This window comes from Paramormyrops kingsleyae, chromosome 3 (assembly GCF_048594095.1).
Source record: "Paramormyrops kingsleyae isolate MSU_618 chromosome 3, PKINGS_0.4, whole genome shotgun sequence".
Taxonomy (NCBI): domain Eukaryota; kingdom Metazoa; phylum Chordata; class Actinopteri; order Osteoglossiformes; family Mormyridae; genus Paramormyrops; species Paramormyrops kingsleyae.
The window spans coordinates 9,455,582-9,474,524 of NC_132799.1; the positions used below are offsets into that span (position 1 = coordinate 9,455,582).

The following is an 18,943-nucleotide window of genomic DNA, read 5'->3' on the forward strand; positions in this document are numbered from 1 at the left end:
AAGATTTGCACAACAGAATGCTACTCACATCCTACTATATTCACACTGAAGTCCTGGTGCAGAATTAGCCCACGATTGCAGATTCGCTCAATTCTGCCCCCTCACTGTGCTTGGCTTTGCATCAACACATAAAAACACAGTACAGTGTAAGGTTTGCAGTTTTCTGGACAACCTAGTGGAAACAAGATTAAAACTACCTTTTTAAAAAAATAAATAAATACATTGAAAAAACTGTGGGCAAGCACCTGGCACCAAAAGTATAGCAAAGATCTCTGAACGATTGTCCAAAACAAGCCTCCATAAGAGGCTGTGGAATGAGACAAGGTAACATCCTTCTTATGCTTCTGAACCCTGTAATACACAGATGTAAACTTTACCGAAACATACATCCAATACAAAATGGAACAATGTATAACAAATCACATTCAGACTTTTATTTGAAATTAACAGCCTACCAGCATACAAACAACACTATGACTGAAACAAATCCATCAGGAATATTTGCATAGAACAGTCCTGACTATTGCACATTTAAAAAAAAAAAAAAAAAAAAAAAGACAGATTTGTAATAAATATTGGTTTTCAACAGAAGCTTTAGGGTCTATGACAATTCAAACATTCAGATTACGTTATTCTGTACACTGCATGCCGTGTCTCGTTGCAGTGCAGTTTCCATAGATTCAGGTAGATCAGAGAAAGAAAAATGTTCCCTTTAAAGTCAGCTTTACAAAAAAGCAGATACTGATTTTTCACCCCTACAGTTAACAAGGGCATACAGCATTAGACTTATTATACAATTGCAGACAGTCTGCACAAGGCACTGCAGGTGAAGGTGAAGTGTGTATGTCTGTGTGTATCATTTTTAAATTGAGTGTGTACAGAATAGCAGGACCTCGGATGGATGGACCGCCAGGTGGTCATGGTCCCCTTCATGGTGATGATACATTGTCATTACAGTCAGACTGATGGCTGAGCTGTTCGAGCAGCTCGAGGTATAGCGCCACCCGGTGGACGAGTGGAGATGCCTTGTCAGCACGAAGAAGCCTGGAGTATATCTGCTTGTATATCTTCACTGCTTCTTCCTCTTTGGTACCACTAATAAATGGGGGGGGGGGGGACAAGCATTAACATAATCTTTGCAGCAATTCATCTGAGGTGACAATTACTGATAGTAATTTAATAAGAACATAAGAACATAAGAACTATACAAACGAGAGGAGGCCATTCGGCCCATCGAGCTCGCTTGGGGAGAACTTAACTAATAGCTCAGAGTTGTTAAAATCTTATCTAGCTCTGATTTAAAGGAACCCAAGGATTCAGCTTGCACTACGTTATCAGGAAGACTATTCCATACTCTGACTACACGCTGTGTAAAGAAGTGCTTCCTTAAATCCAGTTTGAAATGTTCTCCCGCTAATTTCCACCTATGGCCACGAGTTCTTGTATTTGAACTAATGCTGAAGTAACTATTCGGTTGAACAGCATCCAAACCTGTTAGAATCTTATAGACCTGGATCATGTCCCCCCTCAGTCTCCTTTGCTTGAGGCTGAACAGATTTAGCTCAAATAACCTTTCCTCGTATGACATTCCTCTAAGACCAGGAATCATTCTTGTGGCCCTACGCTGCACCTTTTCTAAGGCCGCTATGTCCTTTTTAAGATATGGTGACCAAACCTGTACACAATATTCTAGGTGAGGTCTCACCAAGGAATTGTATAATCTTAGCATTACCTCCCTTGACTTAAACTCCACACACCTGGAGATGTACCCCAACATCCTATTGGCCTTTTTTATTGCTTCCCCACACTGGCGAGAATGAGACATGGAAGCATCAACATACACACCAAGGTCTTTCTCATAATCAGCTACCTTTATTTCAGTAGGTCCCATAAAATACCTGTACTTTATATTTCTGCTCCCTACATGGAGTACCTTACATTTGTCTATGTTAAATTTCATCTGCCAGGTGTCAGCCCAGTCACTAATTAAATTAAGATCCCGCTGTAGCTGCTGAGCCGCTAGTTCAGTATCTGCTACACCACCCACCTTGGTGTCATCTGCAAATTTCACCAGTTTACTGTATATATTGGTGTCTATATCATTTATGTAAATTAGGAACAAAAGTGGTCCTAAAATTGAACCCTGCGGTACCCCACTATGAACGCAGGCCCACTGTGACATCGAGCCTCTTATAACTACTCGCTGCTTCCTATCCGTTAACCAGTTATCAATCCAAGTCGCTACAGTTCCTAAAATACCTGTCGCTTTGAGTTTAAGTGAGAGCCTCTTGTGGGGAACAACATCAAAAGCCTTTTGGAAATCTAAATAGATGACATCATAGGCCTTCTTATCATCAACTTCCTGAGTAGCTTCCTCAAAAAACTCCAACAGATTTGTTAAACAGGATCTACCTCTCCTAAATCCATGCTGGCTATCCCTCAAAATGTTATTTGAGTCCAGGTAATCTACCATTTTCTCTTTGATTATAGCCTCCATAACTTTACCAGTTATACAAGTTAGACTGATTGGCCTATAGTTTGACAAATTACTTCTATCCCCTTTTTTGAAAATGGGCGTTATGTTGGCATGCTTCCAATCAGAAGGTACCACACCTTCAGATAAGGATTTTTGAAACAGTAATGTTAAGGGTCGGCAAATAATATCCCTCATCTCTTTTAACACTATAGGTAAGATGCCATCAGGGCCCTGTGATTTATTTATTTTGAGCTTAGCTAGGCTTTGCAAAACATCAGCTTCAGTTATATATATATTAGTTATAGACGATGTTGAATTAGTAATAAGAACTGGTAAGTTACTAGTGTCCTCGACAGTGAATACCCGTGCAAAACTATCATTGAACTCATTTACTATGTCAATGTCGTTTTCAATTATAAGACCCTTACTATCCTGCAGATTAGTAATTTCAGCTTTTAGAGCTCTTTTAGAGTTAAAATACTGGAAGAAACTTTTAACGTCATCCTTAGCCTCCAATGCGATCTTCCTTTCGACATTCCTTTTAGCTCGTCTAATGTCATTTTTTAATTCAGCCTGTAGATTTAGATACTCTTGCTTTATTATGTCATCATCAGTTATTTTCCATCTCTGGAACAAAGCCCTTTTCCTCCTTACTTTATACTTTATGTCCCTATTAAACCACCTAGGTTGCAATTTCCTAGATTTATTCTTGCTAGAAACAGGTATGAAGTCCTCTTGTACTTGCAATAATGTGCTTTTAAAAAATTCCCATGCCTCTTCAACAGTTTTGTTATTTAACTCCATCCAGTTCACGGTTTCTAGTTTTAATCTCATACAATTGAAGTTAGCCTTCCTAACATTATATATTTTTGATTTGGACTTTGCTCTTCGGGCACTAAACTTAACCTCAAATTTAACCATGTTATGATCGCTACTGTCAAGTGGTTCTAAAACATCTAATTTACCAATCCTGTCCTGGTTATTAGACAAAACAAGATCAAGAATGGCATCTCCCCTGGTAGGGGTGTTAACAAACTGAGTAAAAAAACAATCCTGTACTAATTCCACCATCTCAAGTTCATTTTCAGAAGAGCCAGCAACAATGTCCCACTGTATCCCCGGTAGATTAAAATCACCCATAACTACCACATCATTTTTATTGCTCATAATCCTAATATCACTGTATAACAATCTGCTTTCCTCAGCAGCTACATTGGGTGCTCTGTAACAAACACCGACAATTAGGCTATTTGAGTTTGTAGCATCTAATTTTACCCATATAGCTTCCGTACTTTTACTTATATCAGTAAGCTCCCTTGCCTGCAAGATTTCCTTTACATATACTGCAACACCACCTCCCTTCTTACCTATACGGTCTTTACGGAACAATGTGTAACCATCCATATTATATTCTTGTCCATCCTTATCACTCAACCACGTTTCAGGTATTGCTATAATATCATAAGAGTCCGATGAGATAAGAGCCTCTAAATCATGAATTTTATTCCTAATACTCCTGGCGTTTAAATACAGACAACAAAGGGTAGGCTTATTACAGTGCCTACTTATAATATGATTTTTTTGGGCTTTCCGTTTCCCCCCAGTTACATACTTAACTAACCTCCCTGCCCCCCCAGTCCCTAGTTTAAACATTCCTCAACTACTCTACAAATACGCCTTCCCAGTACACTGGTTCCCCTCCGGTTCAGATGCAACCCATCCGGCTTGAACAGGTCCCACCTGTTCCAGAAGGTCCTCCAGTGCCCCATAAACCTAAACCCCTCTTTCCTACACCATCCTTTTAGCCACGCATTTAATCTCCTTATCTCAGCTAACTTAGCCTCACTTGCGCGTGGCACGGGGAGTATTTCGGAAAATACCACCATGGACGTTCTGCTTCTAAGCTTATTGGCGACTTCTATAAATTTATCCTGCAGAACAGCCCTTCTACCCTTGCCTATGTCGTTGGTGCCAACATGCACCACGACAACTGGATCCACCCCAGCTGGGGCCAAAAGCTTGTCCACACGATCTGGAAGGTCTCCTACCTGGGCACCAGGCAGGCAAGACACCGTACGGGACCCTCTATCACGCGTGCACACATAACTGTCTACTCCCCTAATAATTGAATCCCCCACTACCACAACCTCCCTCTTTCTGGGGGGAGGGGGCTCCTCAGTGCCCAAGGGCCCACCTGCTTCCCCAGTCCCTTCCGGCTCTAAAGCTGGAAGCACCTGAAACCTGTTAGACACAGACACCTCAGGTGATGCCGCCTCTGTAACGTGTGTACGCCTTTTCCTGCGTCTACGACCTACGGTCACCCAGCTCTCTCGACCTCTCTGCTCTTCATTCTCCCTCCCCCCCGTTAGTGGCGTACACACCGTCTCCCTAAACGGCGTATCAACTAGCTCATCTAACTCACTGTTGCATTGGATGCGAGCCAGTTGCTCCTCAAGGTCGCGAACCTTGACCATGAGTGAGTCCACTAGCTTACATCGCTCGCAGATGAAGTCCGACTGGACACTAACGTCCAGAAGGGCAAACATCTTGCAAACGCAACACTGAGCTGGCCCCATAATTAACTAACTCACTATGACCCCGTACTCCCAGCCCAGTAAATTTATATAGTGTATTTAACTATAAAGATTAATTTGCGTAACAATAAATGCAGTAACGTGCGGAGTACACTAAAATAAGTTATTACTTGTGTTAAAACGGAACTTAATTATTATTTTATTAAAAATTTTAAACCTGATAAACTTACTACTACTTACCAGAAGAACTTCTGCCTGAACCAAGTATGAACTAAAAACAAGGCGAAATCGAAGTTGCTCTTGGGAGGTCGAAAAACCACAAAAACCCCCTCACAGCAGGCTACTGCCGGAGCGGGAAAAAAGTGGAAAATGTCCTCCCGGCCCCGACTGGCGACCGAGCAAAGCTCAGGAGCAACTGTCCTTTTCCGACGCTTGGTAGCGATACCGACGTTAGATGTTATTAGTTATAATCGCCCCGCGGGTGTTTGTTACGGAGTTTAAACGCGGACAGAAAAACGCCGCGCACGCGACACCCGCAGCTCTCTGTCGGTAATAATCGCGCTGTTGATTAACAGACAGGACAGACAAGCACTCACGCTGACCGAAATAAGAACAATAAATAGAAATAAACAGCCACCCACGTAAACAGGTAAAGCACACAAACACTCAAAACACTCCAAAAAACAATCCCAAACAATAATATTATAATATTATAATAATATCAATAATATTGATAATATTTCTGGACATGCCATTTCATGCATACTATTTACCAAAGGCTCTTTTTTATTAAATGGGGAACTTTTAATTAAACACAAGATTTTAACATGTTTACTGTATATGGGATTCAAAGAGGAGAAACTAAATTCATGTAATACATGCTACTGTAGCGAACACATGGTTCCTTGGGAAACAAAGTGAAGATACCACTGCTTAGGGTGTCAATTACGGTTATAAAATAGTCACTTTAGAATTATGGTACATAAACGACAGTGGATATAAAACCAGCCCACACAGCGTTATGTAAAAAGCCAGAAAATAAGGTAAATCACATCAGACGTTTTACATTCTTAATGTGACCTTCGAAAATTGAGAAAAAACGAATTTGCAGGATAAAACAAATTACACACACACACCTCCCCTACTAATACTTAATGGAAGCAGCTTCTGTACTCATTACAGAAGTCTTTGTGAGAAAGCTTTTATCAGCTTTGCACAACCGGGCTGTAATTTCACCCCACACCTCCCTGCAAAGGTGTTCAAGCTCTTTCGAGTTGCTGGGGGATCACCTGTGCACCCCCTTTAGTAACAGAGGGGGTGTTTGGAGGTCCAAGGGGTAAACAGCATATACCTGCCACTGAAAATCATTCATATGTTCCTGTACGACTAGAACTTTCATAGTTGCACCCAACTGTGATAGCCAAGGTCCACAAGGAGTTCACGAAGCTATCTATGGAATCTTGTTAAAAGGGACTAATCTAGAGAAGGATACAGAAGGATAGCAAAGGCACTGGAGACTGTGGAAGATACTGAAAGCTATCATCAAGATGTGGAGAAAATGTGGCGACAGGGGACAAGATCAGGGCTGCCTTCCAAGGCTGAGGTCAGGCTAAGGCTAAAACTTAGCAGCAACAATGCAGGAGCTGCAGGAATTGCTAGCAGGTATAGTCACTCCTTGTATGTGACAACAGTCTCCCATATTCTGTATGTGTTTGGGTTAGGGGTAGGGTGGCAAGATGTTTGGAAAATACATTCAAACCACCCCAAAGCATGTGGAAAATGTCTAATGATCTGATAAGACAAATGCCTGAAGCCTTAATTCCAAGAGATATTTTGCTGCAAAGATAACTTGGCTAATCACTCAAAGAACATCATGCCTACTGTAAAAGCTGAAGCTGGTATCATTTTGCCTTAGGGAAGCTTCAGTAAAGCCGGCACAGGGACTGGACTCAAGATATATGGGATATAGACTGATTCCCAAAATATTTTGGCATAAACACCTGCTGGCCTCTGTCAGAAAGTAGAAGATGAAGGAATTTCACTTTCCAATGTCATAACAACCCAAGCCACACATCCAAGTGCACTGAGGAACAGCTTCAATAAAAGACGATACGTCTGGGAAGAGCCCAGTCAGATCCCAGACCTCAATCACATATAAAACCTTTGGACCTAACAAGGACAGGTGATCCCCAGGAAATCTGAAGGAGCTTCAATTTCTTTGCATGGAAGAGTGACATAAAATGGCAAATTCCTGGTATGCAAACCTGACAGACCTATTCACAACGATTTACTGCTGTAATACACATAATAGGTGATCCCATAACCATTAGTTTGGGGGGGGGGGGGGAGAATTGTACACACTTGCAAGTTTTTTTTTTTTATTTTATTTTTTTTTTTAATCGATTTGATCGCTTGAAATTTGTATGGTCACAGAAAAGATGACATTTTAAAACATCTGGCTTTACCTCACAGAAACCAGCAATTGCGTGAAAATGAAAATGGGCACCTTTTTGCATCCACGTCATTGTTCTCGTACCTGGGCTTACGCTTGCTGGTTGTCATCAGCTTCACCAAGTGAAGCAGGAGAAAAGAAAAGCTAGGCTCAAAGACACCGATCAGCTTCTGCACTTCCTGTGTGCTGATGCCAGCGGAGGCGGAGCTTTCGGGCCCCGGGGTCTCACTGCCATCCCCCACTATAGTCTACAAAACAAAGACAGGGAGCGCTTGTGTTTACAAAGGGGGCTGTACTACCGGTATGCAATTAAAAGGGTGATAAAATACTGCCACATACCACTTTGCCTTCATCTAGCAGGTCTTTGTGGATGAGCTGGAAGGCATGACGTGTCTCTATCATGATCTCCAGAGCTCCTGAGAGAGTCTTCATTTTTGAGGAAGTGCTGTTCTGTCCTATGACCGAAATCATAAACCCTTGAAGAAGAAACTCAACCACCACTCATTCGCAACCTCTCAACAGGCAATACCTTAACGAGGTGTCACAAAAAAAGCGAAGTAGATCCAGTTTCTACATTGAGTCTAATGTACCTTCTACTCTTCAAATGCACGGCAGCTAAACCACACTTCACATGCGTCGCTGAATGATCCAAGTTCTGAATCACCAATGCAGCTGATATTCCGCTTGTCTTTGTCCAATCGGTGCTCACCTGCCATCTGGAACTCCGCGAAAGCCACCCTCTCCAGCTGGACCCGCAGAAGCTCACAGGGGGCGTCCCTCAGGCTGAGGAACAGCTGTACAGCTTTGCCATAGTGGAGCTCAGCCAGGGTGCGGTGCTGCTTCCTCAAGTGCTCGTTCCCCACCTGAGAAGAGCGTGATCACAGTCTGGTCGTCATGGGAGACTGCAAACAAAACAGGCGGCCATGCTTTACATTTCATATACTAGAGCTTGCCAAACTGGAGAACGAGGACCTGCAATCTGCAAACTGTGTTGCAAACTGACCCCTCCAGGACCGGAACTGGGGAACCCTGAACTAAACGCAAACCTACAGAGTATTCCAAGCATCAGACAATAACAACACATTTTGCAAGAACTCTTGGATCTGAAGAAGAGAGACTGGACAACTCGGAGCCAACAAGGGCCCCAGAGAAAAGCCCACACCTGGTTCCGGAAGCAGCTGTGGTACATGGAGGCCAGTCGGTGGTGAATGGTGGCAGCCCGGTACTGGTACAGCGGCTGGCGAGCCGACTCAGTCTGCAGGTCACAGTACTTGAGGGACTTCATCATGGCCTCTGTCACCTCCCTTTCAATCTATAAGCAAAAATATAAGAAGGCACTCCATTAGGCACACTACTATATTACGTACAATGTTATTGACTCAGACTTCAAGACGGTCATTTTGTCACCTGCTCTTGGGCCTTTCTTGACAAAGGGGCATAGTCCTGCAGCAGGGTGGCCAAGGTGAAGTACGTAGTCGAAAGCTCCCAGTTGACGGAGTCCCACACAGCTTCATGACCTTCCCTGGTGCCCAGGGACTTCATGGCTTTCAGGTAATAATCGATGCCCTGCAGAAGAACCACCAGCACCCTTTCAACAGAGGGATCTTATAACAGACACACATGCAAACATGGACCAAACATCGCATATAAAAAGGTGGCTACACGGAAGTCCAGAATCAAATAACTACAAGAACGGTGCCAGTGTTTAAGGTTCCTTGTTCTATGTGCTACTGCAAAGTCACTAGGAACACCTGAATGCTATCTATTTCAGAGCTTTTCAAATCTGGCCCTCGATTCCAAAACCAGGCCTAGTTTTCAGTTCTTCCAGGTAGTTGGTTTAATAATTACTGATTGATTGGCCAGAAGCTTCACATCTGGCTCACAGGTAAAGGAAGGCTGGAAAATCAGCAATACTTGGCCCTTAAGGACTATGATTTGAACAGCCCTGATCTATTGGAATGGCCCTTGAGAATACCTTGTTGTAGTACAGCGCCTCCTCTGGGGAGAATTCACCACGGCTAACATCTGTAGAGACGGCACAGTGAGCCTGAGCACAAATGCGCATCAGTCGGCCAGTGTTGCAGAGGAGAAGTGCCACGTTGGTGCTATCATCGATGGCTTCAAAGTCCTTTAAGCCCTTCTCGAAGAAGGAGAAGCTCTTCTTCCACATCTCCTGCTCGGCTGCTGACACGGACAGTTTCACTGTAGAGAGAAAGCATTCGCTGGATCACTATAGGACACTCAAGCCCAAGCATTTACCGGGAAACATTAACCAACAAACTGCCCACCTTCCTTCTCAGTCTGCATGGCCGCCGCCTGGTTCATGTAGAAGACGCCCATCTCATTGCGGATGTTGCCGAGCCTCTTAAGGACCTGGGCCAGTTGATTCGGGCGTTGAGTCTTCAGGTTGCTTGAGGTAAGAAGCTCAAATGCTGCCTCGTAGCACTTACAGCTGACAAACAGCTGATATTCCGGGTCCATGGCCAGATCCGTGGCCATATTAAAAGCTGAAAGAACAACAATAGAAAATCTAATGCCTGATGAAACCTCTTCCTCATGGTTCCAACTAGAAAGTAAAGTTGAAGAAGGCTACAATCAACAGCTGGGTGAACGGAGTTTCGCCCTCTATCTGAGGAGAACGCATTTGTGGACCTACTATGCAACAACACAAGTACGTCTTTCGGATGTATGTACTGAATACAATTTGAGTTGTGTGATCCGGTCAATCGGCAGCTCAATCAAAGCTAACTAGGAGGCCAGCCCAAGCAAAATCCAGCATGCAACAGACCATCAGAACCTGATAAGGGGCACCCAGACTACGCAGAACATGCATCCGGATGTCAAAACCTTGGCAGCTGCACTCGCGATGCAAGCTGTGCAGAATCTCCTGGTCCTCCTTGGTCTGATAGTTGTACTCCTCCAAATAAGCAGCACGGCTGCTGGCATTCTGAGCCAGCATCAGCTGGATGTCACCACACAGGGACAAGCACTGGCTGTGGAAGAGCAGCACCTCTGGATGTAAACTGCTGCTCACAGAGCAGTAGGCATCTATACAGTGGAAAAGACAGTTAGAATTCAAAGAGAAAACCACCGTAAAATGTACTGCCTGTTGTTGACATAACTCCTCTGAACATAAAATTAGAAGAGAGGCATATTTGACTTAAGCTGTGCACTCCAAGCAGGCCAGTGGTAAGAATGAAGATCCTACACTCAGTGCTAATAAAAATAAATGTTTTACACAGTTTGTCAAACTTTAAAAATGGTGGAATTGCTCTATGGCAATCCTTCAATCTAGGTACGGCACTTAATCTATGTAGTTACAATATGTGAGTTTAAACAGTTAGACAGTTGAAAGACTCCATAGCCTTTGATCTCCTCATCAATCTCTCCATGCTCCATTAATCACATGCCCAATGGGCTGAGCACCAGCTCACCGTGACACTGCAGGGCCAGTTTGATGTAGCGCAGGGCCCGGCCGTATTTCAGCAGGTTGGTGGCCGCTTCCGAAAGGACATAATAAGCCTTTGAGGCCTTCAGGAAAAGCTGGAGCTTCATTCGATGCTGCCAAGAGCCCGGAATCATGCCAGAACGTGTCGGGTGTTTGATGTCCTCCTGGTAAGGACCTGCAGCTCCCACGAAAAAGGACAAAAAGAGTTTCAATAAAAAGGAAAGAAACACAGAAAGGAAAGTAATGCCATATGCACGACCAGTGATGGATAGTTCATGTCCAGAACGCAAAAACCCAGGCCAAGATTTTGTTTCAACAAACCAGTTCAGTAACCGTGACTCTTTACACTCAACTGGTTAATTGAAACAAAATCCTGGCCTAGATTTTCACTTTCTGGACCTGAACTATCAACCTCTGTGTACTAATACCCTAAAAAGATTCATAATTCACTATCAAATCTTCACATTACTTTCGAAATGTTCCATAACTCTTGCTGTTATCGTAAGCTGCCTACATGTCAGTTCACTCCTTTTCTTATTTTTATACTATACAAAAAGGACACCAACAAACATTTATGAACTGTTGTCGTCTTCACCCGCCTTCAAAGGTAAAAATAGCTGAATTAATCTGCCTTTGGGAAAATGTTTGGCTCACCTCTATCCAGGAGAAGGGAGATCTCTTTTTCTACAGCATTCTGCCCTGTGCTGTCACTCCCCTCCTCATACTTCAGAGGAATAGGGGTATTTGGGTCGGCTGCAGGTAGATCACTCTCCTTCTTAATACTGCTGTCTACTGCTTTCAAGCCCTGTCCACACCCAATAAATAAATCAGATAGACAGACTGTAAATTTAGACTGTTAAATGATTTAAAGAGGCAGGGAGATCATCAGAAATGGGACACTAACCTTTAGCACATAGCTAAGAACATGGCGACATCGCTCTTCCTTGTCATGGGAGAATGGGAATGCATAGTTTGGCTGCAGAAGACATTTAGCACTTAGCATTGGATACATCCAGATTAGTAAATAAATGGGTCTACTAATTCTACTTAAAATTTGTAAATAATCAGATATTTTAAGATTTTAAATTACATAAGCTCCCTGGGTGCCCCAACAGGTGGCTGCCCTTCTCAGACAGCTTGTTCTACAAAGAGCAAGTTGAAGGAGGCGTAAAAAGAATTTCCCCATTGAGGGACGATAAAGGTTAATTATTATTATTATTATTATTATTATTATTATTATTATTATTATTATTATTATTATTATATGCAAGATGTCAATTATCCTAGATTTTTTTGATTTTGGTTGATAATCCAAATGCAAATCGATTCAGTGTCCAACATAACATACTGTATTCCACCGTTCTGCTACAAAAGTCTCAATTCAGATAAAATCTATAACCCCTACTATATAATGGAAATTCTTCAAATTAGGAAGTTTAGAAACTGCATCACAGTTTTGCTTTTAGAAACATTCTTCTTATACAACTGATCGTGCCATTCATCTCATACAAAAATTCTAAAACATAGAATTTGTACAGTAATCGGATCACCAAATGCCGTCACAGTTAGTGATACAGCAAGGACTCACTTACTCGGATCTGGTCAGTGTACTTGTACTTCTCTGGAACTGAGAGTTCAACCACCGATTTAATCACAGCCACAGCCCTACTAATATCCGGCGGGTCGGAGCAGGTGCTATAGGAGCTATTCTCATCGCTGTCTTCCGGCAGTTCCTCTTCGTCCTCCTCTTCGCTGTAGCTGTCCTCCGAGCCACCTCCCCGAAACGACTCCGCACTGATCTCCTCAGGGGACTCGTCAAGTTGAAAAAGTTCAGATAGCATGTAGTTGGCAGAGGCAATGATCTGGGCAATGAAAATAAAAATACAGCTTAAGAAAGTCTATGCTGGTTTACGTTGACAAAAATTTATGAGTCTCAACTCAATCCTCAGATCCCCCAAGAGGATCCTAAAGCCTAATTCGAGTCACATGCCAAGTCATGAAATTCCTTACATTTTATGAAGAGAAAACCAGACCCACTTACCTGAGGATGTCTTCCCTGGTCCAACAATTTAATACAGTTCAGAAGGAGAGTTCTAATTGTACCATAGTGTTTCCTGTTCTGGTTCTTCTTCATCATGTTGCTGGCCACTCTGAAAGCAAAATAATTCACTCAGCCTCAAACACCACCAAAGACTGACCTCAACCAGTTCTTTCCAGAACATTGACACAAAAATACCTGCCGAACTTTATAGATCATAAGAGCAAAGAGCCATCTTACTACCTGGATAATCCAAACCATTTCTGAATAATTAAATATCTTGAATGGTCTCCATTGAAATAGGTATACAGAAGTAAGGTTGATAGATAATCAAATAATTCTACTATTTTAAAATGCAGAACTTAAACAGCCAAACTGGAGGGCAATGCAACTGACAATACCCAAAAGTAGACCGAAGTGCTCCACTTAAACAAAAGGGCATATACTGTAAGCCAGTAATGGTGAGCGCAGTATGGCTCAGCAGGTTAGGATGCCGAGCCTGTGATTGGAAGGTCACAATTCAAATCCAAGGCTCAGCTAGTTAGGATGCCGAGCCTGTGATTGGAAGGTCACAATTCAAATCCGAGGCTCAGCTAGTTAGGATGCCGAGCCTCTGATTGGAAGGTCGCAATTCAAATCTGAGGCTCTGAAGGTTAGGATGCCGAGCCTGTGATTGGAAGGTCGCAATTCAAATCCGAGGTTCTGCAGGTTAGGATGCCGAGCCTGTGATTGGAAGGTCGCAATTCAAATCCGAGGCTCAGCTGTTTGGGCCCCTGAACAAGGCCCTTAACCCCAAGTTTCCTCAAAAAAATAGACATCACTTTGGCTAAAGGCATCTGACAAATAAATCAAATGTTATGATCAGTTAACTATTATTCTGGAAAAATGGGCAAGAGAGAGTAGCACAGCAGACTGACAATCCTCTGGGAGAGAAACCCAGAATGGCAGTGATGTAAATAAACTTACTTGTAAAGCAGAACAGCCACAGGCAGAGTAAAAGGGTTCTGGCATTTCTCCTCTGCCGCTTCCTCACACAATGTGGTGAGATCATACAGCTTCACAATGTCACTCCCACTGGCTGCAAAACACGGACAAACGTGGGCTTTTTACTTAACAATAAAATTAGTGTGAAATGATCTAAGGTGGTCTTCCTTGCATGGAGAGATTAAGAAGCAGTGCAGTAATTCCACATTCCATACAGTATATTCATAACTTTAAAAGTGAATACGTATATGGGCTAAACTTAATATTATGTTACATGGTACAAAATATTAAACAACAGCAATGGAGACGTAGGGCTTAAATATCCATTAAGAGTGGAATTATCAAGCGTTGTCAATCAACAAAACTAACGAGAGTTTTTAAGGATGGTTCTCCATGCAATAAATATTAGGTATATAAATTTTTTAGACGGCATCACATACCTTTAAAGAGCCAATATGTATGACCTTCTTTGGCACAATTGGATTTGAGAAATGAAAGAATGTTCTGGGCAATGTCTTTCACAACCCTGGTGGAAAATGTGGAGTTTTCCAGATGTGGGATGTCTTCGGTTTTTATCATCTCATATTTCTGTGTAGACGTACAACTTATGTACAGACATGCAACAGTGTCACACTTAATAATATGAACCTCAGGCTAAAAACGTACGCAACAGTCTTACCTGTACTATGCCGTTGACGTGAAAGCACATGACAAGTTCTGGGACATTACACATCAGATTGTCCAGCCAATAGTCTATACCAGTCAGAACATTAATTGGCTTATTGTTATCCCTGAGAAAGAAAGAAAAAAATCAGTATGCCAAAATCTACCAATCAAGTAATGTTCCAAAACTTTGCTACTGTTTCAATGACAGTATGAACAATCAGAGTTCCTGACCCAAATCATTGGCTTATACAGCAGGAGATACTGACCTGAGACGCAGGCTGACAGCTGGATATCGCCCCCCACCAAAGATAGGCATGTTTGACCCCACCAGCATATGAATGTCTTCAAATGTCCACAAAATGTTTCGGGCAAAGTCATTCCGCAGACCCTTGGAAGTGAAAGCAGCACTGAACACTGTTGTAAACATCACCCAAGCAGTGATACTGCAATCATGCAAATGCAATCAAATGCAGATTATGTCATACCTGACTGTTTTCCCCTTCATTAAAAAGTGTGGGAAGGTTCTGCTCTTTAGTAACAGAGGCCACATGACCCAAGGCATACTTGTTCTCCATAGAAACGTTCTCCTGAAAGAACAAGAAAAAGAACTGACACAGTAAGCAGGGGATTATTAATATATGTATTTGACCGTTCTTATGTTCTTGTGTACCCGTTTGGTGTCATCTTCCATTGCCAAAACACACTTCCAATATTCAGGAATAGAAGTACAGAGGACAGTAAAAATCCCTGTATGTTGTTCTTGCCCAGCCCCAAATATCAAGGATGCACTGGTTGCATCCGCACCAAATGAGACCAATCCCATGATTCATTGCATCCCATGTTTGTTCTTAGGAGGCAAGTTAGCAAGACCACTCTTGCCAAGAACATAAATATGATCTAGGTATTCTTGGTATTGAGAAACACCCAGGCTGTCACTCTGCAGGTTAGAATGAGTGATCAGAAGGTCGTCAGTTCAAATCCCATCTCTGGGATGGCAGTACCCCCCCAGGTGCTGCAGGAGTGCTGGACACTGGCCGACCCTGTGCAGTGACCCCCCAACTTGCTGTTACTGGTATGTCTCATGAAGAGCAAGATGGTATAGGGGACACAATTCTACAGAACCACCCAACAGCCAATAAGACATGACAGGAAGTGCTGGGTCCCAAATATACCTCTTTGGGAGTGGTGGGTGTCTCTGAATCAGAAGAGCTGGTGAAGGTTGCTGGCCAGGACGGTCCAGGTCCGCACTCCTTGACCTCCTCATCATGGCTGCCCGAGTGGGCCGGAACGGGCTCCGCAGTAGCATCGCCATTAATGCTGGAGGTAAACCAACAACCTCGTCACAGTCAATAAACTTGACAATATGCAGGACTACGGCTGCATCCCAGCAGGGCTATCTGGTGATACGAGAAAATCTTCAATGGCGCAGTAAACAATTCTTCTTGGATATCAGGATACACAATTCATGAAAATCAGCAGAACAGACTACACCTCTAACTGTACTAGGATTTTGATGCATGCAGGGGTATGACTAGCAAGTGATTTCTGTCCAAACTGTGAATCACGCACAATTCAATCAGTGGCCAATTTATGAGATGTACAAAGCAAACCATGTCACTACAACTCAATATATGCAACAAAGAGACCTAAGCATCCCATAGACAGAGAAAGGTCAGAGCGGAATGGCCAAACTCATTATAGCTAACAGTAACGGCACAATTGCAAAAAAAGAAAAAAAAACAGCCCAGTACATGCATGGTGCACAAAACAGCTTCTGAGAATACACAACCCTACATCATTAAGCAGTTTGGGAGGCAAAGGCAGGTCCTACCCAATACCAGCTAGGTGAACCTAATAAGATTTCTACAGAGTTAATCATAAAGCAGTTCAGCAATAATAGTAATAGATGTTAAGATTACTAAATAGCCAATCACCGGGAAGCTAAGGTACTGTATACTGTTAATAAGCACAAAACATTATGGCAACTGGACTGAAAGGTAAATAAAAAAATATATGTTATACCCTGATTTTTATACTAAAACCCTAGTTCCCTCTGTCCCCAGTTCTGGAAAATTACAGAAAGGGGGGGTGAAAATCGGAATGTGATCTCAAGCAGGTAGTATTACTTGACTTGTGCCAGTGCATAATTTAATCAACTGATAGAAAACTTACCTATAATACAGGAATTTGGACAAAATGGCCTTTTGGTACCAGTGCTCCTTACTCTTCTTTTTTCTTTCCCATTTTTGATCTACCAATCGCTGATAAAACTCCTTTAACCATGTCCAGTCACCTGTCTGTAATTAAAGGACAAAGTTACTGTAAGGAATTTATTAGTGATGGCAAAATGAACCTGCATGAACCAAAAATATTTTCTGACCCCACCAGATGGTGCTCTCTGTGCAAAAAAGGGTTCAACAAATGTCCCAAAGCAAACCAAGAGCGCCATCTAGTGGCGTCAAAAAATACAGCAAATGGTTCATGAAGCTTCATTTTGCCATCACTAGAATTTAATGAAGCTGACAATAAATGATTATTTGTCCCTTGATCCAGGAAAAAAAAAACCTGTTCTTAACATGTTTTTATATTAAGATCACTAACAGACAACTCAATACCAATATACAAGAATGAAACAAACCTGGGAGGATCTCATAAACAGCTCCTGAATGTCTAGCTCATCGAGAAGAAGTGTCCGTCCCACACGATGAACAGCCATACTGACATGGGATTTGCTGTATGGGATCTTCAACAGCTTCTTGATGTTCTGATAAATCAGGTGAGTAAATGCTTAATTCCAATGTAACCAGGGTATAAGCTGAGGTTTTAGCGAATTACTGCAATGTAATACATACCTCTGAGTCTGACACAACATCAACGTCGTTCCCAATGGAATCTATGAAATCGTACGCCATCCCAAAACTGCACGGAGACCAATAAAGCCAAAACAATTAATATTTTATGAAATGAGCATAATAATTGATAGAAATGCCAGGCTTTCATGGACAAATAAGATGCAATTCATGATTGAAGTCTGACGATGGTACCGTCCATATGAACCTACCTAGAGAAGGGCTTGTTCCTGCTGCTGGAGCCCAGCACAGTCGTGCCTGCAGGCCCCAGCTGTGAGCTCTCTCTCAGCCAGTTCGCAGGGGGCAGTTTCAGGTCCGTCTTCTCCTGCAGCAGCGCGTAGGTGGTCGGCGGCGGGGCAGCGGAGTATTTCACCACCGCCCGGCTCTTTATTTCGCTTCCCAAGCATATCACTGCCTCCTAAGCACAACACAGAAAAAAAAAATGCAAAAATACCGAATCACATCACATTCTTTAAAATCATTTATAACTATTTAAACAAATGCAAGCGTACACGTTTCTAAAACAAAAAGTAGTGCTCATTGGACTTTAAAGATTTTAATAGAAGTATGTATCAGTTGCTTTATTATAGAAAATGTTATCATACTGCGCACTTCTTCTAATAACAGGAGTCTCAGTTGTACACTTTGTAGACTCGTGATCTATTACCCAAGACCTCATTTTTCATTTTCATTAATTTCCTTGCTTTATATGGAAAGCTACCCCTTACAGGTTTATCTATAGCGATCAAATACCACTAAAAGGATCGACTACTTATGAGGTCAGTATCCATTTCACACATTTCTAACTAACCAATTCGTTATTGTTGCACTATTACTATAGAAGACTAAAAGATCAACAACACAGGCACCGCAATAGATGTCTTTTGCAATGTTAGCCAGCTGATTTAAAAACAGCATTATTTTTGCTGTGTTTATTTATAATAATAATAATAATAATGCGATTCACATTAAAATAATATCAACTATCTTACCAACTAAGCCAGTCATGTGATAAATAAATGTGACAGCGATTGTCTTAGTAAAGCCGAACAAAATGCCTTAACTGGCTAGCTACCTGTCTTCCGTTCTCCAAAGTGTCAACTTCTTCACTTCCACACACCACTGAGACGGCCATTTGCGGTCTGTCCTCCGGCGCGCTCATCTCCAAGCCCTGCCAGCACAGCCCGGCTAGCCGCTACCGTGGCTAGCTATATAGGCTAAAGAAATTCCAGAGTTTTCCGTGGCAGGTTATTGGCCAGCTAGCAAGTTAGCATTCTTTATGATTTCCGCGATAAGCATGCTTCCAGCAAAGCTAAGCCAAGCGGCCAGCTAACGTTGAAGCACAAAGCAGACGGACCGGGTGCTCGAATAAAAATGACAAAGCTACAGATATATTTTAATAAATAGAAAAACTGCGAACCTGCTACTCATGTATAATTTCTATACATGACCCGGACGCACAAATGACGTCATCTTTCAGCGACGCAGAAAGGGCA

The 18,943-nt window shown here is 42.4% G+C and overlaps 1 protein-coding gene across 3 annotated transcripts; it reads right to left on the reverse strand.

Annotated features, from left to right (window-relative positions):
• Positions 1–419: 419 nt before the first annotated feature.
• Positions 420–18,933, reverse strand: edrf1 (erythroid differentiation regulatory factor 1). 3 transcript variants are annotated; one of them, XM_023841813.2, is made up of 25 exons: positions 18,523–18,932; positions 17,660–17,865; positions 17,451–17,517; positions 17,237–17,362; positions 16,771–16,895; positions 15,771–15,915; positions 15,084–15,185; positions 14,865–14,986; positions 14,612–14,723; positions 14,373–14,520; positions 13,915–14,026; positions 12,952–13,060; positions 12,503–12,772; positions 11,815–11,886; positions 11,565–11,715; positions 10,897–11,085; positions 10,310–10,510; positions 9,751–9,969; positions 9,438–9,664; positions 8,870–9,028; positions 8,625–8,774; positions 8,172–8,325; positions 7,802–7,917; positions 7,547–7,710; positions 420–1,095 (listed from the first exon to the last, which is right to left on the reverse strand). In XM_023841813.2, the coding sequence occupies exons 1-25, from the start codon at positions 18,607–18,609 to the stop codon at positions 930–932; spliced, it is 3,699 nt and encodes a 1,232-aa protein (XP_023697581.1). In that variant the 5' UTR covers positions 18,610–18,932; the 3' UTR covers positions 420–929. The 3 variants fall into 3 exon arrangements, with proteins under 3 accessions (XP_023697581.1, XP_023697596.1, XP_023697588.1); XM_023841820.2 differs by lacking the exons at positions 420–1,095; positions 7,547–7,710; positions 7,802–7,917 and having other exon boundaries at positions 8,183–8,364; positions 18,523–18,933; XM_023841828.2 differs by lacking the exons at positions 17,237–17,362; positions 17,451–17,517; positions 17,660–17,865; positions 18,523–18,932 and having other exon boundaries at positions 14,865–15,005; positions 16,771–16,898.
• Positions 18,934–18,943: the final 10 nt, after the last annotated feature.

Bases quoted from the DNA above. Each gene is read 5' to 3' on its own strand.
- edrf1 (XM_023841813.2), bottom strand. From the start codon at position 18,609: ATGAGCGCGCCGGAGGACAGACCGCAAATGGCCGTCTCAGTGGTGTGT. The intron at 15,916-16,770 runs GTAAGTTTTCTA...GTTTACCTCCAG, and splicing joins TCCAAATTCCTGTATTATAG to CATTAATGGCGATGCTACTG. The intron at 8,775-8,869 runs GTGACAAAATGA...TTTTGCTTATAG, and splicing joins CAAGAAAGGCCCAAGAGCAG to ATTGAAAGGGAGGTGACAGA.